The sequence below is a fragment of the Hyla sarda genome, chromosome 12, assembly GCF_029499605.1.
Source record: "Hyla sarda isolate aHylSar1 chromosome 12, aHylSar1.hap1, whole genome shotgun sequence".
Classification (NCBI taxonomy): domain Eukaryota; kingdom Metazoa; phylum Chordata; class Amphibia; order Anura; family Hylidae; genus Hyla; species Hyla sarda.
In genome coordinates, this window is record NC_079200.1 from 37,834,394 (window position 1) to 37,861,965 (window position 27,572).

General features: G+C 43.6%; 1 protein-coding gene across 1 annotated transcript in view; it reads left to right on the top strand.

Moving 5' to 3' along the window:
• Positions 1 to 27,258, top strand: part of NAGS (N-acetylglutamate synthase) — a 72,721-nt gene extending 45,463 nt beyond the window's left edge. Inside the window, exons 3-8 of the mRNA XM_056547676.1 lie at positions 14,237 to 14,499; positions 15,416 to 15,629; positions 16,899 to 17,079; positions 26,070 to 26,241; positions 26,604 to 26,786; positions 27,043 to 27,258. Of these exons, the coding sequence (XP_056403651.1) occupies positions 14,237 to 14,499; positions 15,416 to 15,629; positions 16,899 to 17,079; positions 26,070 to 26,241; positions 26,604 to 26,786; positions 27,043 to 27,187 (1,158 nt within the window). The 3' untranslated portion in view covers positions 27,188 to 27,258. The remainder of the gene's footprint in view (positions 1 to 14,236; positions 14,500 to 15,415; positions 15,630 to 16,898; positions 17,080 to 26,069; positions 26,242 to 26,603; positions 26,787 to 27,042) is intronic.
• Positions 27,259 to 27,572: the final 314 nt, after the last annotated feature.

A 27,572-nucleotide genomic window follows, 5' to 3' on the forward strand; every position in this document is an offset into this window, starting at 1 on the left:
TATTGGACACGGCGGTGAATGTAATTCCATCAAATGTTGTATCTTGGAATCTATACCTGCTGAACATCCAGATCGCTATCAACGTCTAATCAACCGTGAGTCTTTCTGGATTTTTAGGTTAAATTCTCTCTGGCCTCTTGGTCTGAACAAGATCATTGAAAAGACGACATAATTTATAAATTATATATTAAGTCGTTTTTATACATTTTTGTACAATTTTTTGTTTTTTTATATACGTATTTATTTTTGTATTCTTTCATGTGTAGAAGTAGTGTTGTACCTTTTAATGTTCAGGTACTTTTTTAGGAAAAAGTGTTTGTTTGGGTGTCATTGTTAGTGATGTCATTTCCTGTGATGTATCCAAGTATTTAAACCAGCTTTAGAGGGCCTGACAAAGCGCATTGTAGCGTGATACGGACCGCTGCCCGAGGTTCCCCCAAAGTACCCGTCCACCCTCCTAACCCCTCTACCGCACACCCCGACATGAAGCAATAAATTAAATGAAGGCATCTTCTACATGGTATGTGCTCCGTTCTTTCTTCATATCTTTTGAAGTTGATTGATCTACATGAACTGTTGCATACGTGAGCACTACCTAGTACTGCCTTAAGGGGAAATTGGTGTACACAGGTGCAAATTACCTGGAAGCCGATCACGGCAGGGAACTTATTGTTTGGTGGTGCCGGTATACATACTTTGTTACATTGTGAATAGTAAAAATTAGTTTTCATGAGACTGCTCATTTAAAGTGAATAGAAGATGAGCTGCAGTTACCCAGTACAGCCTCTATACAATGTATGGCGCTGTCTGCTTCTGGGTCTTCTCACTCTGTGTTGTAGGCAGTACAGTTCTGGCAAACAGCTGATCAGGACCCCCATCTCTCCGGAGGATAGCCCATCAATAAAAATGTACATGGTCAGATTAACACACAGAGGAAGCCAAATTTGTCGCTCTCTCTCTTTAACCTAATCATTCAGTAAAGCAAAGTCAGCATGCTACAGGGATGTTTTCAGTGATAGTTGTATGCAGTGGTTTGCCCTACAGTTGTATATAACCATCATGGATTGTTAGTCAGAAGATTGCAGTTGGACCTCAATATTTCAATGTAAAAGGCTTTGAATTCAATGTGCAATACCCAAAACTGCCAAAATCATGCTGCCCTTTACCCTTCCCTTATGAAACCTTGCAAAAGTTTATCTCTGTTGACAGTAAATCATTATCAGTTTTATACTGATAAGAAAGAAAGGATATTTTCAGCCGAAGCTCGAACTGGTGCTTGTTTTAGGGTTTACGTCCTGTAATTTTCCCTAACAAGGCAAATATGTGCATTTAACGCTTGTACATACACTTTATAGATGCACAACTGACATTGCCTAAGACACTCAACAAAAGAAAGCCTCCCTGTTACATAACGTTTCCTGATGGGGATGGTGGGGATTATATTGTGTCTGTACATGGGTCTGCAGCAGGTTTCTCAGGTATCCTACATTATCCAGGAATACTGACTTCCATACCCTGGATCACTATCACCAGTTTTGATGACTTCTTGACCTCAGGATGATACCTGGCCCACAGCTTCTAGTCATCTCTCAATCTAAAGCCAAATCCCACCTCTGCTAACGTCACACAGCTTGGACTATATAACCTGAACGTCGATTGTGAGACAGGCTTTGGATTTGAACTGTTTGCAGAAGAACGAGTGTAAACTAGTGCACAATAAGACCTTGATAAAAATAAAAGTCTGGCACGGTGAGTCTTCATGACAGCTGTACAGGGAATGTCAGCGTTGTCCCTCCGCCATTCCCGCTTCTTAAGTGGCGGTGTGCTCCATCAACGCGTTAGAATTAGGCATGATCCTACCCCTGAGGAACTAAAAAATGCATCTAACCAAGAGAAGGACTCTAAGGAGTCAGGTGGCGTCTCCTCCATGGTTGATCGTTCCTTGGTGCGGAGGGACATTCGAGCTTTCTTGAGAGAGTGTGGTGGGACACCCAGCGAGGCACGTCATTGGCTTGCACAGTTCCAGGAGATGCATTCTACTTATCAAAAGGCCTTTGCGGTGGTTGAGGTAAGTCCTACTAAGTGCAGATAAATTAAGTTCCCAAGATTAGGAAAAATTACCGCTCTAAAAACAGCACTGCACCTTGTCACAGGTTGGTATTACAGCTCAGCCACATTCACTTCAGTGGAGCTCAGCTGCATTATCAGGCTTAACCCACTGACAAGAGTTTTTGGAAGAATACAGCCAGGTTTTCAAAATCCTGGATGACGCCTTTAAAAAATATGCTGGAGGTAAGTCTTCCCTACCACAATGACTCCACTCACCTTAAGCATTCTGGTAGACACTGGTGTTAGGTTTAGTTCTATCAGGCTTCCGTTGACCTTGCTGGTCAGTATGGCATAGTCCTCGGCACTGCACCTTCCTGATGTGGTCCCTCCATATCAGATTCATCATATCCGAATTGGTTTTACTCTAATGCAAATTATTTGGTATATATATATAATCCATAGAATATATTTGCACAAAAGAGGCCATGTATGGAGTTACGTGTTTGTGATACCTAGTTTTTAATCCATGGCTGTGTTCCTGGATGACAAGTTGTAGTGAACAAACGTTTTAGAAGACCTCATTGTCCCCTATGGACTATGTTTCCAGTGTTACTGCAGAAAGTCAGCAGCAGTCGTTCATGGCCCAGGATCGTGCTTGAGTAGCATACTTGTCCTTTGGCTCTTTAACCTTTCCCATACTGGAATATTGCAAGTACTTTGGTGAATGTTCCTAATATCTACATAGACTTTTTTTTTACCCTTTGACCATTTGCTTTGAGCAGTCCAATGTACCAGAATGAATAGACAGATACTACATCTATATTTAACATATCTAACATATGCTTAAAAAGATCCCATTGTGGGAAAGAAAGACTTTCAATTATGCAGTTTTAATAGTTATGCTTAAATATAATATATGTAATAAATGTAATATTTTATTTATTTTTCATTTTTAAATATATAATAAATGAAAAAATATATTTATATATATTTATTAAACATATTTTATTAAACATAGTTAAGCAAAGTTAAATATACTTTACTGTGATAGTACCAAAGGTCTTGTGATTTCCAATCTGATCACTATTTTTGGGCTGCAAAAATTGATCGGGAATTGTAAACATCCTGCTGCAAGTGCAACAACATGATAAAGTATGATTTAACTGTCCGGCAGGCAGGTGCAGAGACTAGTTAGTGTGGGGGCAGGGAGAGGGGACAGGACAGGTGGGGAGAGAAGATTTATTGCCAGCTGAGAAGAGTGAGGGGGAGAGAAGACATTAGTGCAGGGGCACAGAGAGAGCAAGGCAGTGCTGCAGCAGTGAGGAGTACAGGGAGGGTGAGCAGTCTATCCCTGCTGAGGCTTCAGGAGACTGGGAAAACTAGGTGGCATGCAGTATGCATGTCACCTAGCTTTCCCAGTGTCCTGAAGAGCTCCAATATGGCTGCTTTACCAGACAGATATTCTATTTAGGAAACTGGGAAAGCTGGGTGGCAGGCATTACACAGTGCATGGCTTACAGCACTCCCCAGCTTTCCCTGTCTCCTGAAGAGATCCTTTGACCTGGTAAAACAACCATACTGCAGAGAGATGTAGCAGATGTCACTTAACTGCTGTACTTACTAAAATGGCATTTATTTATATACTAGCTCAGTACCCGGCGTTGCCCGTTTTTTCCTTCCTAATCCTTGTCGTGGAGGAAAATCAACAAAGGAGGAAGCTTTTGACTTCATATCCCATCCTCATATATTATTGTCATATCCCAACCCCATATCACGACCTCCTATCCCGACCTCCTATCTCTACCTCCTATCCTGTCCTCATATTCCAACCTCATATCCTGTCCTCATATCCCGACTTCCTATCCCGTCCTCATATCCTGACCTCCTAGCCCGACCTCCTATCCCGACCTCATATCCCGTCCTCCTATCCTGACCTCCTATCCCGACCTCCTATTCCGACCTCCCATCCCGACCTCCCATCCCGACCTCCCATCCCGACCTCCTATCCCGTCCTCCTATCCTGACCTCCTATCCCGTCCTCCTATCTATACCTCCAATCCTGTCCTCATATTCCAACCTCATATCCTGTCCTCATATCCCGACTTCCTATCCCGTCCTCATATCCTGACCTCCTATCCCGACCTCCTATCTCAACCTCCTATCCCATCCCGACCTCCCATCCCGACCTCATATCCCGACCTCATATCCTGTCCTCATATCCCATCCTCATAGCCCGACCCCATATCCCGTCCCCACATCTCGTCCTATCCCGAACTCATATCCCGACCTCATATCCCGACCTCATATCCTGTCATTTCCATATATTTGCCATAGTTTTGCATGGGACTTTAAACAAAAACCCCGACCCTCAAAAAAAGGGGGGGTAATTAAGGGTTAAATTAACCATCCTATATTTTAAGTGGACATATAAGTAACATGTGACCAAGTATTATCGAAATATCTCCAGCCGTTTGGAAGTTATGCCGTAACATATATTTCCCATAGACTTGCATGGGACTTTAAACAAAGACCCTGACCGTGGCAAATGGAGGCGAGTAAGGGTTAAATCACCTATCCTATGTTTGTTGTTGACATATAAGTAACATGTGGCCAAGATTCATGTTAATATCTTTAGCTGTTTGGACGTGATGCTGGAACACACATACATACACATACTCACACATTGGCCCTGATTCACAAAAATCCGAGAGTTCTTTCTGGAGTCTTTTAGATTTCACTCCTCTTTTTCTGGGAGCTGATTTACTAATGTGTCGCACATGTCGGTTCATTTTCTGTCGAATGTATTTTTTTTGTCGGACGGGAATATGTGTCGCACATACTCCGGGTTAAAAGAAAAAAAACTAAAATACATGGGTATAGAATACAAATCCTCAATAGCATGTGCCAAACCAAACAAGCAAAAACACAAGATTTAACGGGAATTAAGCAACAAAATCAAACTAAAAAAATTGAATCGACTTAGACCATCTAATATAGGAGTAAAAAAAAAATTATATATGTATATATATATATATATATATATATATATATATATATATATAGGCATATTTTAAAATTTAAAATGCATTGCATATTCTAAAAAAAAAAAAAGTTATAGTTTAACCCCAGGCCATTTTACACCTTAAGGAACGGAGCATTTTTTGCAAATCTGACCACTGTCACTTTAAACATTAATAACTCTGGAATGCTTTTAGTTATCATTCTGATTCCAAGATTGTTTTTTCGTGACATATTCTACTTTAACTTAGTGGTAATTTTATGGTAACTTGCATCCTTTCTTGGTGAAAAATCCCCAAATTTGAGGAAAAAAAAGAAAATTTTGCATTTTTCTAACTTTGAAGCTCTCAGCTTGTAAGGAAAATGGATATTCAAAATAAATTTTTTTGGGGTTCACATATACAATATGTGTACTTTATGTTTGCATCATAAAATGTATGAGTTTTTACTTTTGGAAGACACCAGAGGGCTTCAAAGTTCAGCAGCAATTTTGAAATTTTTCACAAAATTTTCAACTTCACTATTTTTCAGGGACCAGTTCAGTTTTGAAGTGGATTTGAAGGGTCTTCATATTAGAAATACCCCATAAAAGACCCCATTATAAAAACTACACCCCCCAAAGTACTCAAAATGACATTCAGTAAGTGTATTAACCCTTTAGGTGTTTCACAGGAATAGCAGCAAAGTGAAGGAGAAAATTCAAAATCTTCATTTTTTACACTCGCATGTTCTTGTAGACCCAATTTTTGAATTTTTACAAGGGATAAAAAGGAGAAAATTTTTACTTGTATTTGAAACCCAATTTCTCTCGAGTAAGCACATACCTCATATGTCTATGTAAAGTGTTCGGCGGGCGCAGTAGAGGGCTCAGAAGGGAAGGAGCAACAAATGGTTTTTGGGGGGCATGTCAACTTTAGGAAGCCCCTATGGTGCCAGGACAGCAAAAAAAAACACATGGCATACCATTTTGGAAACTAGACCCCTCAGGGAACGTAACAAGGGGTAAAGTGAACCTTAATACCCCACACGACTTTTGCATACCCCACACGACTTTTGCATATGTAAAAAAAATTTTTTTTTTAACCTAAAATGCTTGGTTTCCCAAAAATTATACATTTTTAAAAAGGGTAATAGCGGAAAATACCCCCCAAAATTTGAAACCCAATTTCTCCCGATTCAGAAAACACCCCAATGGGGGTGAAAATTGCTCTGCTTGCGCACTACAGGTCTCAGAAGAGAAGGAGTCACATTTGGCTTTTTTAAAGCAAATTTTGCTCTGGGGGCATGCCGCATTTAGGAAGCCCCTATGGTGCCAGAACAGCAAAAAAAAAAACACATGGCATACCATTTTGGAAACTAGACCCCTCGGGGAACGTAACAAGGAGTTAAGTGAACCTTTATACCCCACAGGTGTTTCATGACTTTTGTATATGTAAAAAAAAATTTTTTTTTTAACCTAAAATGCTTGTTTTCCCAAAAATTTTACATTTTTAAAAAGGGTAATAGCAGAAAATACCCCCCAAAATTTGTAACACAATTTCTCCCGAGTACGGCGATACCCCATATGTGGCCCTAAACTGTTGCCTTGAAATACGGCAGGGCTCTAAATTGAGAGCGCCATGCGCATTTGAGGCCTAAATTAGGGACTTGCATAGGGGTGGACATAGGGGTATTCTACGCCAGTGATTCCCAAACAGGGTGCCTCCAGCTGTTGTAAAACTCCCAGCATGCCTAGACAGTCAGTGGCTATCTGGCAATACTGGGAGTAGTTTTGCAACAGCTGGAGGCTCCGTTCTGGAAACAGTGGCGTACCAGACGCTTTCATTTTTATTGGGGAGGGGCGGGGGGCTGTGTAGGGGTATGTGTATATGTAGTGTTTTTTACTTTTTATTTTATTTTTTGTTAGTGTAGTGTTTTTAGGGTACAGTCGCACGGGCGGGGGGTTCACAGTAGTTTCTCGCTGGCAGCTTGAGCTGCGGCAGAAAATTTGCCGCAGCTCAAACTTGCAGCCGGATACTTACTGTAAACCCACGCCCATGTGAGTGTACCCTGTACGTTCACATTGGGGGGGGGGGAACATCCAGCTGTTGCAAAACTACATCTCCCAGCATGTACGGTCTATCAGTGCATGCTGGGAGTTGTAGTTTTGCAACCGCTGGAGACTCCCTTTTGGAAACAGTGACGTACCAGACATTTTTCATTTTTATTGGGGAGGGGGGCTGTGTAGGGGTATGTGCATATGTAGTGTTTTTTACTTTTTATTTTATTTTTTGTTAGTGTAGTGTAGTGTTTTTAGGGTACAGTCGCACGGGCGGGGGTTCACAGTAGTTTCTCGCTGGCAGTTTGAGCTGCGGCAGAAAATTTGCCGCAGCTCAAACTTGCAGCCAGATACTTACTGTAATCCTCCGCCCATGTGAGTGTACCCTGTACGTTCACATTGGGGGGGGGGGGGGGGGAAACATCCAGCTGTTGCAAAACTACAACTCCCAGCATGTACGGTCTATCAGTGCATGCTTGGAGTTGTAGTTTTGCAACAGCTGGAGGCACACAGGTTGTGAAACACCGAGTTTGGTAACAAACTCAGTGTTTTGCAACCAGTGTGTCTTCAGCTGTTGCAAAAGCTACAACCCCCAGCATGTACAGACAGCGGAAGGGCATGCTGGGTCTTGTAGTTATGCAACAGCAGGAGGCATACTACTTTGGCTGGGGATGCTGGGGATTGTAGTTATGCAACAGCTGGAGACACACTGGTTTGCTACTTAACTCAGTGTGCCTTCAGCTGTTGCAAAACTCTCAGCAGTCACCGACAGCCAACGGGCATGCTGGGAGTTGTAGTTATGCAACCACCAGATGCACCACTACAACTCCCAGCATGCACTTTAGCTGATTGTGCAAGCTGGGAGTTGTAGTTATACAACAGCTGAAGGTACACTTTTCCATAGAAAAATGTGCCTCCAGCTGTTGCAAAACTACAAGTCCCAGCATGCCCATAAGGGCATGCTGGGAGTTGTGGTGGTCTGCCTCCTGCTGTTGCATAACTACAGCTCCCAGCATGCCCTTTTTGCATGCTGGGAGCTGTTGCTAAGCAACAGCAGGAGGCTGTCACCTCCTGCTGCTGCTCCACGATGCCGCCGCACACGTCAGTCCCTCGCCGCCGCCGTCGCTCCTGGGGCCCCGATCCCAACAGGGACGCCGGGGATCGGGGTCCCCTGCACCCGGGGTCTTCTGCCCGCACCCGCTCACGTCCTCCGGAAGAGGGGCGGAGCGGGTTGCGGGAGTGACACCCACAGCAGGCGCCCTGATTGGTCGGCCGGGAAACCGGCCGACGAATCAGGGCGATCGTGAGGTGGCACCAATGCCACCTCACCCCTGCTGGCTATGGCTGTTCGGGGCCGTCAGAGACGGCCCCAATCAGCCAGTAATTCCGGGTCATCGGGTCACTGGATCTGCGATCTGCGGCAATCGCCGACATGGGGGACATAATGACCGGCACCGGCTCCTCTCCAGCTAGCGGCGGGGGCCGGAAATGCTCAGGGCGTATCCATACGCCCTCGGTCCTTAAGGACTTGGAAACGGGGGCGTATGGATACGCCCTATGTCCTTAACCTCTTCAGGACATAGGGCGTATGGATACGCCCTGCATTCCGAGTCCTTAAGGACCGAGGGCGTATCCATACGCCCGTGGGAATTCCGGCCCCCCACCGCTAGCCGGTTGGGGACCGGAGCCGGATGCCTGCTGGAATCGTTCAGCAGGCATCCCGGCATATTGTCCAGGGGGGTCATTATGCCCCCCCATGTCGGCGATCGCCGCAGATCGCTGGACAATTCAGTCCAGCGATCTGCGGCGATTCCGGGTCAATCGGGTCTCCAGTGACCCGGTGACCAGGAATTACTGGCTGTTCGGGGCCGTCTCTGACGGCCCCGAACAGTCAGAGCCTGCAGGGGTGAGGTGGCACTGGTGCCACCTCACGATCGCCCTGATTCGTCGGCCGACCAATCAGGGCGCCTGCTGCGGGTGTCACTCCCGCACCCGCTCCGCCCCTCTTCCGGAGGACGTGAGCGGGTGCGGGACGTGCACCCCGGGTGCTGGGGACCCCGATCCCCGCGTCAATGTTGGGATCAGGGCCCCAGGAGCAGCGGCGGCGACGACGAGGGACTGACTCTCCTGCGTGGATCGTTGGAGGCGAGTGACAGCCTCCTGCTGTTGCTCAGCAACAGCTCCCAGCATGCAAAAAGGGCATGCTGGGAGCTGTAGTTATGCAACAGCAGGAGGCAGACCACCACAACTCCCAACATTCCCTTATGGGCATGCTGGGACTTATGGTTTTGCAACAGCTGGAGGCACATTTTTTCTATGGAAAAGTGTACCTTCAGCTGTTGTATAACTACAACTCCCAGCTTGCACAAACAGCTAAAGTGTATGCTGGTAGTTGTAGCGGTGCATCTGCTGGTTGCATAACTACAACTCCCAGCATGCCCGTTGGCTGTCGGTGACTGCTGAGAGTTGTAGTTTTGCAACAGCTGAAGGCACACTGGTTGTGAAACTTGTGCCTCCAGCTGTTGCAAACTCCAACTCTCAGCAGTCAATGTACACCATGCACTGTACATGCTGGGAGTTGTAGTTTTGCAACAGCTGGAGGCACACTGGTTGTGAAACACTGAGTTAGGTCACAAACTCAGTGATACATAACCAGTGTGCCCACAGCTGTTGCAAAACTAAAACTCTCAGCATGTACAGTCTGTCAGCGCATGCTGGGAGTAGTAGTTTTGCAACAGCTGGATGTTCCCCCCCCCCCCCCCAATGTGAATGTACACGGTACACTCACATGGGCGGAGGATTACAGTAAGTATCTGGCTGCAAGTTTGAGCTGCCGCAAATTTTCTGCCGCAGCTCAAACTGCCAGCGAGAAACTACTGTGAACCCCCGCCCATGTGACTGTACCCTAAAAACACTACACTAACAAAAGATAAAATAAAAAGTAAAAAACACTACATATACACATACCCCTACACAGCCCCATCCCCTCCCCAATAAAAATGAAAGTGTCTGGTACGCCACTGTTTCCAAAATGGAGCCTCCAGCTGTTGCAAAACAACTCCCAGTATTGTCGGAAAGCCGTTGACTGTCTAGGCATGCTGGGAGTTTTGCAACAGCTGGAGGCACCCTGTTTGGGAATCACTGGCGTAGAATTCCCCTATGTCCACCCCTATGCAATCCCTAATTCAGGCCTCAAATGCGCATGGCGCTCTCACTTTGGAGCCCTGTCGTATTTCAAGGCAACAGTTTAGGGCCACATATGGGGTATCGCCGTACTCGGGAGAAATTGTGTTACAAATTTTGGGGGGTATTTTCTGCTTTTACCCTTTTTAAAAATGTAAAATTTTTGGGAAAACAAGCATTTTAGGTAAAAAAAAAATTTATTTTTTTACATATGCAAAAGTCGTGAAACAACTGTGGGGTATTAAGGTTCACTTAACCCCTTGTTACGTTCCCCGAGGGGTCTAGTTTCCAAAATGGTATGCCATGTGGGTTTTTTTTTTGCTGTTCTGGCACTTATAGGGGCTTCCTAAATGCGGCATGCCCCCAGAGCAAAATTTGCTTTCAAAAAGCCAAATGTGACTCCTTCTCTTCCGAGACCTGTAGTGCGCCAGCAGTGCACTTTTTACCCCCATATGGGGTGTTTTCTGAATCGGGAGAAATTGGGCTTCAAATTTTTAGGGGTATTTTCTGCTATTACCCTTTTTAAAAATTTAAAATTTGGGGGAAAACAAGCATTTTAGGTAAAAAATGTTTTTTTTTTTTTAAATTTGCAAAAGTCGTGAAACACCTGTGGGGTATAAAGGTTCACTTTATCCCATGTTACATTCCCCGAGGGGTCTAGTTTCCAAAATGGTATGCCATGTGGGTTTTTTTTTTGCTGTTCTGGCACCATAAGGGCTTCCTAAATGCAACGTGCCCCCCAAAAACCATTTCAGAAAAACGTACCCTCCAAAATCCCCTTATCTCTCCTTCCCTTCTGAGCCCTCTACTGTGCCCGCCGAACACTTTACATGGACATATGCGGTATGTCCTTACTCGAGAGAAATTGGGCTACAAAAACAATTAAAAATTTTCTCCTTTTACCCCTTGTAAAAATAAAAAAATTGGGTCTACAAGAACATGTGAGTGTAAAAAATGAAGATTGTGAATTTTCTCCTTCACTTTGCTGCTATTCGTGTGAAACACCTAAAGGGTTAAAACGCTGACTGAATGTCATTTTGAATACTTTGGGCGGTGCAGTTTTTATAATGGGGTCATTTATGGGGTATTTCTAATATGAAGACCCTTCAAATCCACTTCAAACCTGAACTGGTCCCTGAAAAATACCGAGTTTGAAACTTTGGGAAAAATCGGAAAATTGCTGCTGACCGTTGAAGCCCTCTGGTGTCTTCCAAAAGTAAAAACTTGTCAATTTTATGATGCAAACATAAAGTAGACATATTGTATATGTGAACCAAAAAATTTTTTATTCGTAATATCCATTTTCCTTACAAGCAGAAAGCTTCAAAGTTAGAAAAATGCAAAATTGTAAAATTTTTCATCAAATTTACGGATTTTTCACCAAGAAAGGATGCAAGTTACCACAAAAATGTACCACTATGTGAAAGTAGAATATGCCACGAAAAAACAATCTCAGAATCAGATTGCTAACTAAAAGCATTCCAGAGTTATTCATGTTTAAAGTGACAGTGGTCAGATGTGCAAAAAACGCTCCGGTCCTTAAGGCCAAAATGGGCTCCGTCCTGAAGGGGTTAAGGGGTTAAAGGGGTACTCCGGTGAAATACTTTTTTTTTTTTTTTTAAATCAACTGGTGCCAGAAAGTTAAACAGATTTGTAAATTACTTCTCTTAAAAAATCTTAATCCTTCCTGTACTTATTAGCTGCTGAATACTACAGAGGAAATTCTTTTCCGTTTGAAACACAGAGCTGTCTGCTGACGGATGGTGCGACAAAAATGTTGGAGCATAAACCAAGAAAAAAAGTCAGTTGGACTTTAGTAAATCAGGGCCATTGAGTTTTATATATATATATATATATATATATATATATATATATATATATATATATAGATTGATTAGTTAATTATTGATTGATTATTTTAAGGTGTGAAAATGCCTCCAACAAAACATAAAGCTATAGGCCAAATGCAGTGTCTATTAGATTTCCATGTCTTTGGTCAGCTTTGGTAGGAGAAATCTCCCTCTCCCAAAAAAGACTATAGACCAGTGGTCTTCAACCTGCGGACCTCCAGATGTTGCAAAACTACATCTCCCAGCATGCCCGGACAGCCGATGGCTGTCCGGGCATGCAGGGAGTTGTAGTTTTGCAAGATCTGGAGGTCCGCAGGTTGAAGACCACTGCACTAGACAATATATTCTAAACCCAGTGACAATGTGAATGTAGAGTAAGTAGGCTGTCACAAATAGAATCTATGAGGGGAACCATACACTGTAGATATATCTATCTATATCTATCTATCTATCTATCTATCAGCCGCAGCATCGGTGGGAAAATTCCATGACATTTATTTACACAAACACGAGGCTTCTGCGTGAACCTGGTCAACTACTAGAAAGAGCAAATATAAAAGTGGATAAAGGTTTCTCTTACACGTCTTTCTATCTAAGCAACAATTTTAAGTCTAAAATTATAGGGTTTATCCAGGATTATAAAAACATAGCTGATTTCTTCTAAAAAAAAAATAGTACCGTATCTATCTTCAGGTCGTGTGTTGGTATTATAAATTGCCTCCATTTACTTTAATTGAATTGAGTGGCAATACCGGACACAACCTGAGTGTGGCGCTTTTTTTTTTTTTTATGAACCCCTTTTAATTCTGGGTCCTTTTTTGGATCATATTTCTCTCTATCTCCCTCTCCCCTTCTCTCTTTTCTTCATCTCTCTGTCTTTTTTCCTCTGTTTCATCCTCTCTCTCTCTTCTCCTTCTCTCTCCCCATCCCCCTATTCTGTCTCTCTATCTCCAGTACTCTCTTTCTCCCCTCTCTCTCTTTCCATCTTATTCCCTCCCTCTCTTCTCTCCTCCTCTGTTTTTCCTTCTATGGCTATGTTCACATGGCCGAAATTCTGCTATTCCGCTCACATTCTGTACAGAAAAGCAGACTGCAGATTTTTCCCAGTTTTGCAGAATTCGGACAGAATTTCTTTGCGCTCAAAACACAGAATTCCGCCAAAATTCTAATCCCTATTGACTTCACTGGGATTCTGTTGTGGAATCTTACAGATCTTACATTTTTACAGAATGTAGAATTTCCATGGCAGAAATTCTGCTGTGTGAATGGGACAGTGGAATCTCATTGGACATGATGTGCGGTGAATTTTACTGGAATTATTTTCCGAACCGTTCGCTGTGTTAACAAAACCTATCTGTCTCTTTCTCTCAATTTCCCTCTTTCCCTCTCTTTTTATCTTTCCTTCCTCTATATTAATTTATTTCTCTCTCTCTCTTCCTTTCTTTTTCTCTCTTTCTTTCTCTCCTTTTTTTTCCCGCTTTCTCTCCCTTCCTTTTTTTTCTTCTTACTTTTTCTCTTTTTTTCTTTCTTTCTCTCTTTTTATTTCGCTTGGTCTCTCTCTCTCTCTCTCTCTCTCTCTCTCTCTCTAATCTCTCTCCCTCTCTCTCTCTCTCTATCTAATCTCTCTCCCTCTCTCTCTCTCTCTCTCTCTCTCTCTCATATACAGGGAGCTGAGTACCTTTGACTACCATGAAAATCTATTAAGAAATTATTAGCACGTAATGTTCTACCTATTCAGAATGCCAATAACAAAATGGAGTTTACTTTAGGATGTCCACACACCTCAGTACTGCAGTATTTTATATGTGTGCTGTAAACAAATAAGCAAATAAGAACTTGGACAGACCAAGAAACTGGTTGCAGGGAGTTTAATTCATGTCCATTTCTGATGCAAAGGCCCATGGATATATGAGTTGTGTACCCTGTGATCCACTAAGCACCAAAAAGTCAAAACTTCATTGCCCAGTGTCCTAAAAGTCCTAAATGGTTCAATAGATAAAATGGTTGTGAAGACTCAAGATATGCAACCCTTTTGGCCACAGGTTGAAAAATTGCATCAAAGCAATGGTCACTTATACGTTTGTATGATTTCTCTTAGGTGGATGAAAACGTGTTCAGCTGCAAGAGGTCCTTGACCAGCGTTGCCTTTGCCTTGTCTTTTCTCCAGAGGATGGATATGAAGCCATTGGTGGTGATGGGGCTGCCCAGCACATACTGTGCCCGACCTTCGGTTAGCGATGCCAAGTCTTTGCTTGTCCACAACTGCCAGACTTTGGTGGATGCCATCCATACCAACTCTGGTACTGCTTTGCCCTTTTTCAATGGAGGCTCTGTGCTGACCGCTCATGAACAAGATGGCTGGTACTGTCTATACTCTCCTTCATTGTCTTTCTCCTCTGTCAGTCATAAGTTGGGAGCCATTAAAATACTCTAAAAGAATGGTCCCCAAATTGTGGCAAAACGACAACCACAAGCATGCCCTAAAGATCACAGAGGTTTAAAGGTTTTCCTACTCACCCTGTAATGATATTATAGAGCATATTCAAGTGACCCCCATAAGGTAGTCTGGTATACCCAAAAGAGTCCCTTGATGGTCCAGCCGTAAAGCAGGCTGTACACTTCCAATAGCTTTTTCTACAAATTACCCCATACACATGTATGCTTAACTCGTAGTTTAGACATGGCAATAGGGAGAGGGAAGTAAGCCACTGCCAGACACTCTTTTGGCAACTAATCATTTCCACCTCTAATACATAAGATGATCAACTGGTTCAACTAGAAGTAGCTAGTTCAGCACACCTAAGTCTAATGTGTATGGCTAGGGTCTGGTCTGAAAATATTGGAAAGAGAGGAATTTAGAGGAATTTAGAGGAATTTAGCTTCACACATTGTTAGCTGGCCTGTTAGAATTATATATCGAGGCTACCAGATCCCTCCTGAGTTTAGACCTTTCTAAAGGGGGCCCACTGATTTCACTGATGATGCCATCTTTGAAAGGGTTGTCTGGGGATAAAAATTAAAAAACGATGGGAGCAACTCTGCCTTTGGGATAATGTCACTCATTGTGCATCTAGTGGCTGCAGGCATAATGCTGTCTGTAGCCTACAGCCCTTAAAGACTAAAATGTGCTAGAACACCTGTGGCGGTGCTAAGCCACAGGAGTTCTAGTGCACCCTTTCCCCATCTTCTACACCAGAATGCTATGTGGCACCCTTGTTGGGTTCTTACGTCACCCTGGTGTAAAACCTCTGATCTAGAGTGTGATCTTCTCTCCTAGCTATGGAACAGTCTCAGCGGTGGACATGGAACTGCTCACCTGGTGCCTCAATTCTGGTAACATTCCCATTATTTGTCCTATTGGGGAGACACCTTCCGGCCGTTCAGTTCTTATGGACTCCTTGGATGTGACCACCAGCATCTCACGGGTCTTGAATCCACTTAAGATCATCTTCCTCAATACGGCAGGCGGACTGAAGGATCTAAGTGAAAATGTAAGGCAATCTGAAATCTTACAAAGGGCTTTAAGAAGTGGCTTATGATTTAGTGGTTAGAGCAAATCCAAGGTGCTCTGTCTCAGTGACCATCTGAGAGTGAACTAGAGGTGGTCCAATAATAGAAAAACTTGGTTGCATTCTTCCAAAAAACAGCACCACACATGTCCACAGGCTGAGTAGGGTATTGCAGTTCAGTTTCATTCATATTCAATATCAGACACAGCTTATGGACAGGTGTGGCACCTTTTCAGCCATGTTTGTCTTAAAGTAGAATTCCACCCCTAGATATCTTATCCCCTATTCAAAGGACATGGGAAAAAAAGATTTCTGATCGCGAGGGATCCCAGAGGCCAGATGCCCCAGGTCGGCACTTCGGCGTTCTGAACGTTATGTTTTGAACACAGTCTTCAGGCCGTCGTGGTCATGATGTCACACCATGCCTCCTCCCATAGACATGAATAGAGGGGGCGTGGTGTGATATCATATCCACTGCCCCCCGGCGCCTGTGTTCTGAACATAATGTGCCAGCCCGGAGATCTCGTGGGGTCCCAGCTGTGGATAGGGGATAAGATGCCTAGGGGTGGAGTACCCCTTTAAGAAAGCCCATTTAGGGTAAAGTCACACTTAGGGCATCTGTATTTAACACTGCGGATGCACCAACAGCAGTCACAAGAGTGATCTCCCTGCTGAGGCTGGGTCGTTCTGTGTGTTCGCTCGTAGTGGTGAATTTCCTGCTGTAGACACATATACACAGCACTGCTAGCAGACCCACAGAGCTACCCGGCTGCAGCAGAGAACTTGCTCTTGTTACTAACATCAGTGCATCCGCAGCGTGAAATACACTGCAGATGCACGACTTGTGACCCTACCCTTAAGTTGGATGTTTCTTAGGACAAACATGGCTAAAAAAGTGAAACACATGTCCATAGCCTGTGTCCGATATTGCAGCTCAGCTCCACAGGGAAGGTGATGGATTAAGGTGGTGTTTTCTAGAAGACATTCTTGTTGCTCAAATGCAACAGAAGTTATCATCCAGCAGTTTATTTTAAGTATCATGATAAGTAAGATAATGTTGAAGAATTGCTTGTAGTCCAATGGAAAACCACTAAAACAAACTAGGATATCGCCACAGTGGTGTCACATAACAGACTTAGCTCTGCTACATCCAAACTATGTTATATAGTCTACAGAACCAACTAAAGATTGCAACACTGTCATCCCAGGCCTTTCTCACCTGCACTACTGTAACCTCCCTATTCCCTACAGGTCGTCGGGCACGTGAATCTTCCCGCAGACTTAGAACTGATGAGGAATGCCGTATGGATGAGCGAACGACAACGGCAGCAAGTGACGGTCATCGTGGATCTCCTGAACCGTCTGCCTCCTTCATCTTCTGCAGTCATCACATCAGCCCGGGCTGTGCTCAGTGAGCTCTTCAGCAACAAAGGTAGGAAGGTGAATGCATTTACAAATAGAGCAGAGCTGAATTTGTCACTAAATCTATAAGGCAGCATCCGAGGATTTACATACCATAGAGGCAGGACATGTGGCTGCTACTTGCACTGCCAGTCCCCATTTCTGCCACCGGCCCTACAACCTAAGCCTTGATGTGTTCTGCAGTCCTATGTAAAATCCATAGATGAATGAGTGCATGCATTTTCTATTATCTCCCTTGAAGGAATTGTCCCACTTATGATGCTTATCTCCTATGAACAGGTGTATGATCACTGGGGGTTAGGAGACTCCTCTTAAAGGGGTACTTTGGAACCTCTCTGCAACTCAAGAACAGAGTCCTGAGACTTCCATTGGACTGAAGCAGCAGTGATGCGCGTGCAGTGCCGCTCCCTTCTTTATCTATGGGAGTGCCAGAGTTAGCCAAGGCTTGTACTCTGTTATCTCTGACAGTGCCATATTCAGTCATTGGAGTGCCGGTGCACATTCAGAACTGTTGCTTTATTCTGACAGGAGACTTAAAGGGGTACTCCACTGGAAAAAAAAAACATTTTAAATCAATTGGTGCCAGAAAGTTAAACAGATTTGTAAATTATTGTAATGATAGAAACAGCGTTCGGCACAACCAATAATCCGGCCCACAAAATCTTTAGCAAAACACAGGTGTGCAATACAACCATGCAGGGCTGATGGGGTGCTCAGCTTCAACAGACGGCAAATCTCTTTGGGAGAATATGTGAATAAAGCGGCACTCACCAAATCCAACGTGCCCATGCAGGGCAGTGAAGTTACAAGTGCGGGGGAGACAGGGCCGCCAGGGAGTCCGGCTAACAGGTCACAGCCGTATCGTGCTTACTGCACTTCCTCAGACCGTCCCATCCACAGGGATCCACCCAGGTAAATACCTGAGAGGCTCCACCAGTGGGCGGGTGTTTCTGTAATCACGTGTAATATAAAAATTACAAAGACATTTAAAACCACTTAAAAAACAGAAACTAGCAGGACATTACAGAAACTGTTGCAGAAAGGTGTTTATATGAATATACTTAGATCTAAAATTCTATCCAAAAAACCTGCGGAAAAACTAATTATCCCCTGTCCAAAATTTCCGGCAGCACGATCCGCCCGATGCACCACAGATTCCGAAAACATCTCTACTCCCTAAAATCTAAAAAGGACTCACCTAGAGTCATAGACCATATGTTGAGTGACCATGCAGGTAATCAGAAGGCGTTAAAATTCTTCGGTATCGAAAAGATAGATACAGTCGATGGTTCAGATAAACGCAAGCTATTACTTCAAGCCGAGGCCCGCTGGATCATGCGTACCAACGCGCAGGGGAACCTCGGCTTGAACGATAAATTAGATCTAAGTATATTCATATAAACACCTTTTTGCAACAGTTTCTGTAATGTCCTGCTAGTTACGGTTTTTTAAGTGGTTTTAAATGTCTTTGTAATTTTTGTATTACACGTGATCGCAGAAACACCCGCCCACTGGTGGAGCCTCTCAGGTATTTACCTGGGTGGATCCCTGTGGATGGGACGGTCTGAGGAAGTGCAGTAAGCACGATACGGCTGTGACCTGTTAGCCGGACTCCTTTGCGTCCCTGTCTCCCCCGCACTTGTAACTTCACTGCCCTGCATGGAATAAAAAGTCTTGCTTGTTACGTTGGACTTAGTGAGTGCCGCTTTATTCACATATTCTCCCAAAGAGATTTGTAAATTACTTCTATTAAAAATCTTAATCCTTCCAGTACTTATTAGCTGCTGTATGACCAGGAAGTTCTCTTCTTTTAAATTTCCTTTCTGTCTGACCACAGTGCTCTCTGTTGACACCTCTGTCCATGTCAGGAACTGTGCAGAGTAGGATAGGTTTGCTATGGGGATTTTCTCCTGCTCTGGACAGTTCATATAATGGACAGAGGTGTCAGCAGAGAGCACTGTGGTCAGACAGAAAAGAATTTCAAAATGAAAAGAACTTCCTCTGGAGCATACAGCAGCTGATAAGTACTGGAAAAGTTAAGATTTTTAAATAGAAGTAATTTACAAATCTGTTTAACTTTCTGGCACCAATTGATTTAGAAAAAAATGTTTTCCAGTGGAGTACCCATTTAAGTCTCCTGTTGGAATAAAGCAGCAGTTCTGAATGTGCACTGGCACTCCAATGACTGAATATGTGTCAGAGATAGCAGAGTACAAGGCTTGGATAACTCTGGCACTCCCATTGATAAAGAAAGGAGCGGCACTGCACGCGCATCACTGCTGCTTCAGTCCAATGGAAGAATCAGGACTCTGTTCTTGAGTTGCAGAGAGGTTCCAGTGGTCAGAGCCACTTAATCTTAGGTCCTATTCACACTGCAGAATGTCCGTCCACAAAAATTCCTGGTGGACATTCAATAGGCGGCAGGCATCAGCAGAACAAGCACGCTCGGATATGGGCCCTATCCATAAACGAGGATGCCCCAGAAAGAATTGACATCATACAGTGTCCTTACATTGCAGTATCTGCCATTGTGGATGTCAGTGTTTCCCCACCAGGGTGCCTCCAACTGTTAAAAAACTACAACTCCCAGCATGCCCGAACAGCCAAAGGCTGTATGGGCATGCTGTGAGTAGTAGTTTTTCAACAGCTGGAGGCACCCTGGTTGGGAAACACTGGTGAATGGGAAAAAGCAGAACAGAATCTATAAAGCCATCCTTGGGTGCCCATCATATAAAGATAATAGGGTATAATATGAAACATGGGGCCAAATATCTGCGGCAGCATTAGGGGTGTAGATAATGGGGGTGCAGAATTAGTAAAATCCCCTGTGCCCTGGGTCCAAAATACCCTCCTCTATATATGAAGACACCAGTGTTAGACATTTTGCACTGGGTAATGAAAAGTTAAAAACTAAATGAAAAACTCGCCTCTGCTACATTAGTGGATGAACTTCTGACTTCTTTCACTTAAAGAGGTACTCCAGGAAACTAAACCCATAGCCCATTCTTTCCCTCTCATCATTCTATTTAATTGTCTAAATATCATTCATTAGCTATACCGAGCAGTTTCCCCTATTTGTTCATCACTTACATGAATGAAGTGAGGGAATGACATCATCCAGCCATCCACTCTGTCTCTGTCCAAGTCCCTTTATGAAAGCAGCCCCCACCCTCCTGAGAGATACAGACCATGTGGTTTCTGCCCTGCACTGATGAGTCATGCTCTCTTTAGTGCTGAGATATAGGAGGTTTGTGCAGCCTCAGCCAATCAGACACTAAATCTCTCTCTGCTGCTTAGAGCAGGAAGGTGGGGGCAGCTTTCAGAGAGTGAGCTGGCACAGTAGAGCTGCAATGATTGCTGGGAGATGTAGGCAAGAGGAGGGGAAGTTGGCAAAGAATATCAAGCAGCCAGAGAAGACAACAGGGGCCACAGGAGCCATGTATATCAGACAGGATCATATACTGGGAACATAACCAGACAGTGTGGAGTTTGGAGCTTTTTGTGTATGTATGTGTATATGTTACAGTTAAAACTAGTTTTTAGTTAAAACTGGTTTTCCCTAGTGAAAACTAGTTTTGACTAAATGGCTTTGTGAAAACTAGTATTGACTGCTTTTCCCCAGTGAAAACTAGTTTTGACTGAATGTCTTTGTGAAAACTAGAATTGACTGCTAGAATTGACTGCTTTTCCCCAGTGAAAACTAGTTTTGACTGAACGCCTTGTGAAAACTAGATTTGACTTTTTTCCTAGTTAAAACCAGTTTTTACTGAATGCTTTTGTTGAAACACCAGTTTTTACTAAACGCCTTTGAACAAACTAGAATTTATGCCTTTGTGAAATCTAGAATTGATGTCATACCTGACTGGGGAGACTGGGAGGGTGAGCCCTAAGCTATCACTAGTGACACTCTCCCTGCCTACTTGCCCATACACCCTAAGTGGTGAATAGGCAACTTGGAACCTGTTCCTCCCTGCGCTACAGTGCAGTGGCGTAAAATCAAATAATATACATAGTTGGTCACAGACCAGAAACGGAAAACTACTAGACAACCAGATATACCAGACAGGATACAAATACTGACAGGGCAGAAATTAGTGTATTAACAAACAGTTCATAAACCAGATATCAGATAAAAGGCAGACATGATAAAATGAACAAGACTAGGTATGCAACAAGAATACAGCAGAATCCAAGAGAAGCAGGGGATGGATGGAAGAACTAAAACCTAAAACACTAAACTGATCAGGTAACATAGGACACTGTTCACACTGGACACAGATAACAAACATGAACTTCATAAAAATGGATACATGAAAACCAAACTCTACAATGTAAAGGGACATTGGTCAGGATACTAGACAAGATATTACTCCAGATTCAAAACAGGATATATATCAAGATACAAGACTGGATAAATTAAAAACCAAACTCCACTATGTGGAGGAACAGGACAGGATTCTCACATTGTGAACACAGAGTAACCAGGACAGACATACTCATTCTTAAAAAACGACAAATAACACAGACTAAAATCTACAATAAACAAGACTATTTAACCATGGCTAAAACTCAGAAAAAACATCACAAGATAAATACAAAGTGCATGCTCAAGCAGACTTGGAAGTACAGTATATTGCACAAACAGACATAATAGTAGCATATGCACAAAATAACCAGTAGAGAATGTAGGAGAACTCTGGTTAAAATAGACACACCCGAGATCTCATTGGTTCTGAGCATTAACCATTCCCAATCCAGGGAGAATAGCAAACTGCTAAGAACATCCTATTGTATGAATACACACCTAAACAGAAAAAAACAAAAACAAATAAATGGACATTGAAATTGACAGTTTTTTTTTGTTTGTTTTTTTTGCGACACATTGTACTTTATATTATTAGTAAATTTTGTTGATACATGCAGTCGTTATTTGCATTTTTCTAGATTTGAAATTCTCTACTTGTAAGAGAGATAGTCATGCCAAATAAATCTAGTTATTAGGGATGTCCCGATACCATTTTTTTTAACATCGAGTACAAGTAACAATACTTTTTTTTTAAGTACTCACCGATATCAATTACGATACTATTTTAAATGTCATGTGACAGTTTTTTTTATGGGACAAAGGGTGTGTTTTCAGTGTTTATTAGGGAAAAAACTAAATATAGCGAATGTAAAAGTAAATCCCCCAGATAGCTGTGCAATAAATGAAAACCCTCATATGAGCTATGTAGGTTGTAGGTAGCCCCCCTATTAGCTTGGTAGTCTCCATAATAGCTTTCTAGTTAGTAGATACAGTAGCTCCCCACATTAGGTATCTAGCAGATGTCCCCACATTAGATATCCAGCAGAAGTCCCCCACACTAGATAGGCAGCAGAGGTCCCCCCCCATAGTAGGCAACCATTCCCTCATAGTTGGCAGCAGTTCCACTATAGTTGGCAGCAGTTCCCCCATAGCAGGCAGCAGTTCCCCCGATAGGAGGCAGCAGTTCCCCCATTGTAGGCAACATTTCCTACATAGCAGGCAAACATTCACACCCCCCCTCCCCTTTGGCATACATACCTCCTGTGGCTCTTCTTTCTTTTTCCCCTGTTGGCCCCAGCATGGTGCAGCGATCGTGGTGGTGGGGCACTGGTCCGAGGCAAGATGGCTGGCTATCACCACCATCTTGCCAGGTGCAGTGCTACATGTTCAGGAGCAGCCAGTATCTGCATGACATACATGTACGTCACAGGTCGGGAAAACCTTCCATGACATACATTTAAGTAGGAAACCTAGTCAAATGTCTCAAATCATTCCTCTGACCTCAGCAGGCCTCTGTGTGAGTAATGTCACATTACAGGGATAATACACACAGTGATGTCACAGTACAGGGATAATACACACAGTGATGTCACAGTACAGGGATAATACACAGTGATGAGTGATGTCACAGTACAGGGATAGTGCACAAAGTACAGGGATAATACACAGTGATGAGTGATGTCACAGTACAGGGATAGTGCACAAAGTACAGGGATAATACACAGTGATGAGTGATGTCACAGTACAGGGATAGTGCACAAAGTACAGGGATAATACACAGTGATGAGTGATGTCACAGTACAGGGATAGTGCACAAAGTACAGGGATAATACACAGTGATGAGTGATGTCACAGTACAGGGATAGTGCACAAAGTACAGGGATAATACACAGTGATGAGTGATGTCACAGTACAGGGATAGTGCACAAAGTACAGGGATAATACACAGTGATGAGTGATGTCACAGTACAGGGATAGTGCACAAAGTACAGGGATAATACACAGTGATGAGTGATGTCACAGTACAGGGATAGTGCACAAAGTACAGGGATAATACACAGTGATGAGTGATGTTACATTACAGGGATCACCCCAATGATGTCACAGTACGGGGATAATACACACAGTGATGTTACAGTATAGAGTATATATGCAGTGATGTCACTGTGTTGGGGTAGGGTAGTATAAAATGGCAGGGGCCAGGGCACAGTATTTATACTCTTACCTTTGTAATTTGCTCATCTTCTGTTCTTTTGCAGTCTAAAATCTTTCCTCTGACATCAGCAGGCCTCTGTGTGAGTCTGAGATCACATGCACAACAAGGAGCGGGGCAGAGAAGGGGGAGGAGCTGAGCAGACAGGCCAAGATTGCTGTGTGTATGGCAGTGTTTCCCAAGCAGATGTTTCAAATCTACCTCCCTAACTCCCAGTATGCCCGGACAGCCTTTGGCTATCTGAGAATGCTGGGAGTTGTAGTTTTGCAACAGCTGGAGGCACCCTGCTTGGAAAACACTGATATATGGACTCATTCAGCAGCTGACATTTGGGCCAATTGTCTTTTCATTTGGGGCACAGGCCCTGAATGTTTTAATCTAGTGATGCCCCTGACTGTCAGCATATTACAGAAGTCAAAGTCACATATCTTGTAAAGTCCTGCACTGTCCGTAGCTCCATTACATCCCATGTCGGATCAGCTGTTTTCCCCCTGTGCCAAATTTTGCCACCACAGAAAAGAAAGAAAAAAGAAAAAAAAAAAAAACTGTAGCAAAGTAGAAATATTTACAGAAAAATATAATGGTGTCCCTTGAAGTGAAGCTCCATAAAAGTTTATGAACTCCTGGTCTTGTGCTGCGATCCTCAGAGGCTCCTAGCACTGATGCTGTAAATTCATGCACGCTCGCTCCTGGCAATTGCGCGCTCCCCCAGGCAAAGTGACAGGCCGGGAGCGAGCACAGCAGAACGCTAGTCCCATCCGCAGCTTTGTCCACTAGCCATCTCTTGTCCATGACTCGTGGACAAGCTGATGCTGCTGCGGGACTCTTCAGTGTCCCAGGAGTTATGAGGACTCCTAGTGACCCGATTTTCAAAGACCGTTTTCTTTAATAAAATAGGATAATTTTTTAAAGAAGTTTATTAGAAAAAATATTGTTTAGCCAAGATGTGCAACATATCAAAAGTTTTGTTTTGGTGTTTAACGGAGTATGCAAGGGTGACATGGTCGGCCCGCATAAGCGTGCTTAGTTAAGGGGGTACGTGGTCATGGGGAGGCAGTGTGGTCGACCCGCATGAACGTGCTTAGCAGAGGGGTACACGGGTATGTGGAGGCGGCGTGGTCAACCCACCACAAGTCAGGCAGCATCGCACAGCCAATAAGAATGATTCTCAAGCACCATGTGTGAGCTAGATGAACTTTGACCTCCGTGAAAACTGTTTGAACTAAGTAATTTTGTTAAAACTAGTTTTCTCTACTTAAAACCAGTTTCAATTGACATTCGGTTTTTGATTAGTAGAATTCTAGTTTGTACGAAGGCATTCAGTAAGTATTCTGGTTTGTAAGTAGGCATTTAGTAAAAACTGGTGTTTCAACAAAGGCGTTCAGTAAGAACTGGTTTTAACTAGGAAAAAAAACTGTAAATTCTAGTTTTCACAAAGGGATTCAGTCAAAACTAGTTTTTACTAGGGAAAACCAGTTTTAACTAGTTTTAACTGTAACATATACAGTATATATTATGTATACAGTAGAATCTCCCAATAGCGGGCACTCACAGGGAATAAAAAAGTGTCCACTATTGAGAAATGTCCCACTGTTCTGTACTCACTCCAGAGTGTAATCACCTACAAAACATGATAAAAAGCTAAATATAAATAATTTTGCACTGTGATAAGGCTTTTGAAACATCTCAACAATATAATCATTCCCCCCCCCCCCCCCCCCGCAATGCCAAATCATTCCCCCATCCCCTTGTTCTTCTTACCTGGCCAGCAGGTAGTGATGAGTGACGCTCCTCTGTGCTTCACTCAATGAGGGCAGCAGCAGCTGCCAACAGTGATGAGTGACACTCCATACGTCACTCGTTACTTCGGACAGCCGCCGCTGCTCGTGGCCGTCACTGTGCTCGCTGAGTGAAGCACAGAGGAGCACCACTCATCACTGCCTGCTGGCCAGGTAAGGAGTAAGAAGAACAAGGGGATGAGGGAATGGGGGAATGACTTGGAATGGGGGGGATGGTCTGGTATGGGGATGAGGGAATGATTTGGCACAGGGGGTGATTTAGCACATGGGGTGTGCTGGGGCTGCTACAAGGGGGTTCAGCAGGGGCCAGGGCCCCCTGGGAACCTGAGCCACTTACTGAGGTACTGGCTGTACCCCCGCTGACAGCAGTCCTGTGTACAAGGTAGGGGGGCACATAAGCCTGGTTGTCCCCTGTTGGGGAGTGTTTTCCCCCTATTGGGTGTTTTGTCCCCTATTGGGAGAGTTTTGTCCCCTATTTGGTGTGTCCATGACCACTATTGGGAATATCCCCTATTCGGAGGGTGCAAAGGGACTCTACATTCTTATGGGACTCTGCCGGGGAGTTAAAGACTGTCCGCTATTGGAAGGTGGGAGGTGTCCACTAAGGGAGATTTCACTGTGTATATATCCCTGGAGGTCCCCTTTAAACAGCCATTCTGGTTTTCACCTTGTGTCCTCCACAGGTTCTGGGACCCTCTTTAAGAACGCAGAACGAATGTTACGGTTCGATTCTTTTCAAGACGTAGACACCAGTCGACTTATCTCCCTGGTGAACAGATCTTTCCAGAAAAAGCTGAAGGAGAATTATATAAGCACTGTGGCAAAGCGACTGCACTCTGTTTATCTATCTGAAGAGTAGGTGACAGGATAACAAAGGGTGGATGTACAGAGGATATGTATTGTTTTTTTTTTTTTTTTTTGCAGAACGGTGCCACTCTTGTCAATGGCTGTGTCTGGTATTGCAGTTAAATCTTTTTTTCCTAGTGCAGTGATCCCCCACCTGTGCCTCTCCAGGTGTTGCAAAACTACGACTTCCAGAATGCCTGGGAGATGTAGTTTTGCTACAGCTGGTTAGGGATTCCTAATCGAGTGAATGCGGCCGAGTTGTAACACAAGACACAGCCATGGACTACAGGGGCGCTGTTCTGGAGAAAAAAAATCCAATTATAGCAAGATGTTATGGCCACGATAAGTTACCTTAATAAATAATCCTACAGGTATAATGCAGCTGCCATCATAACCACAGAACCGGTTCTGGGAGGAACCCCCTACCTGGACAAGTTCGTAGTCAGTTCTGGAAGGCAAGGGCAAGGATCCGGTCAGATGCTATGGGAGTGTGTGCGACAAGACCTGCAGACTCTGTTCTGGAGATCACGAGCCACTAATCCGATTAATTCCTGGTAAGTGGAGACCAAGTAAAAAAATAAAAAAAAAATGGCTGCTTTTTTTTTTTATAAACAGCACCACAACGGTTCGCAGGTTGGATGTGGTATTGAATTTAGCACCCTTCACATTAATAAAGCTGGATTGCAGTAGCAGGAACAAGACAAGGTGACACTGTTTTGGCATAAAATAAAAATAAGTGCCATATTTTAAGTTTACAACCCCAGAGTTCCTTACCCTTCTAATAGCTTACACGATTTTCTATTGATACAGGTATTTTAAGAACAGCGACGGTAGCTTTTCAAACAAGCAGTGGATATTTTTCTGGTTGGGTCTGGCGGATATAAGAGATTCATACGAACTGGTGAACCATGCAAAGAGCCTGCCCGATTCATTCTGCAAAAGTCCTATATCCTGACAGCGACTGATGCCACCTAAAGGACAATCACCAGTACTGCAACCCTGCCACCCACTGCCGTACACAGACGTTCCCTCTATCCCAATGGAATATTAAATGTATTATATATCAGTAGTTTTTCATGGAATTCTTACTGTAAAAGTCTGAAATAAGCCAAAATACTCCACAGACTGATATGGTGCTGCAATAAGTGGTCACCATTGACTATGACCCTTAGAGCAAATGGCGGCTGTAGTGTATAAAGTACAGTGAAACCTCTCCAAAAGACCACCCTCTTACCTTTAAGAAGACCACACCCTAGAAGACCAGTTTTTTTGTTTCATAGTATACAGTATGTGATCTTTAGCTTTATAAGCATTTGCTAGCTTGCTCTTTATGTGGCCGG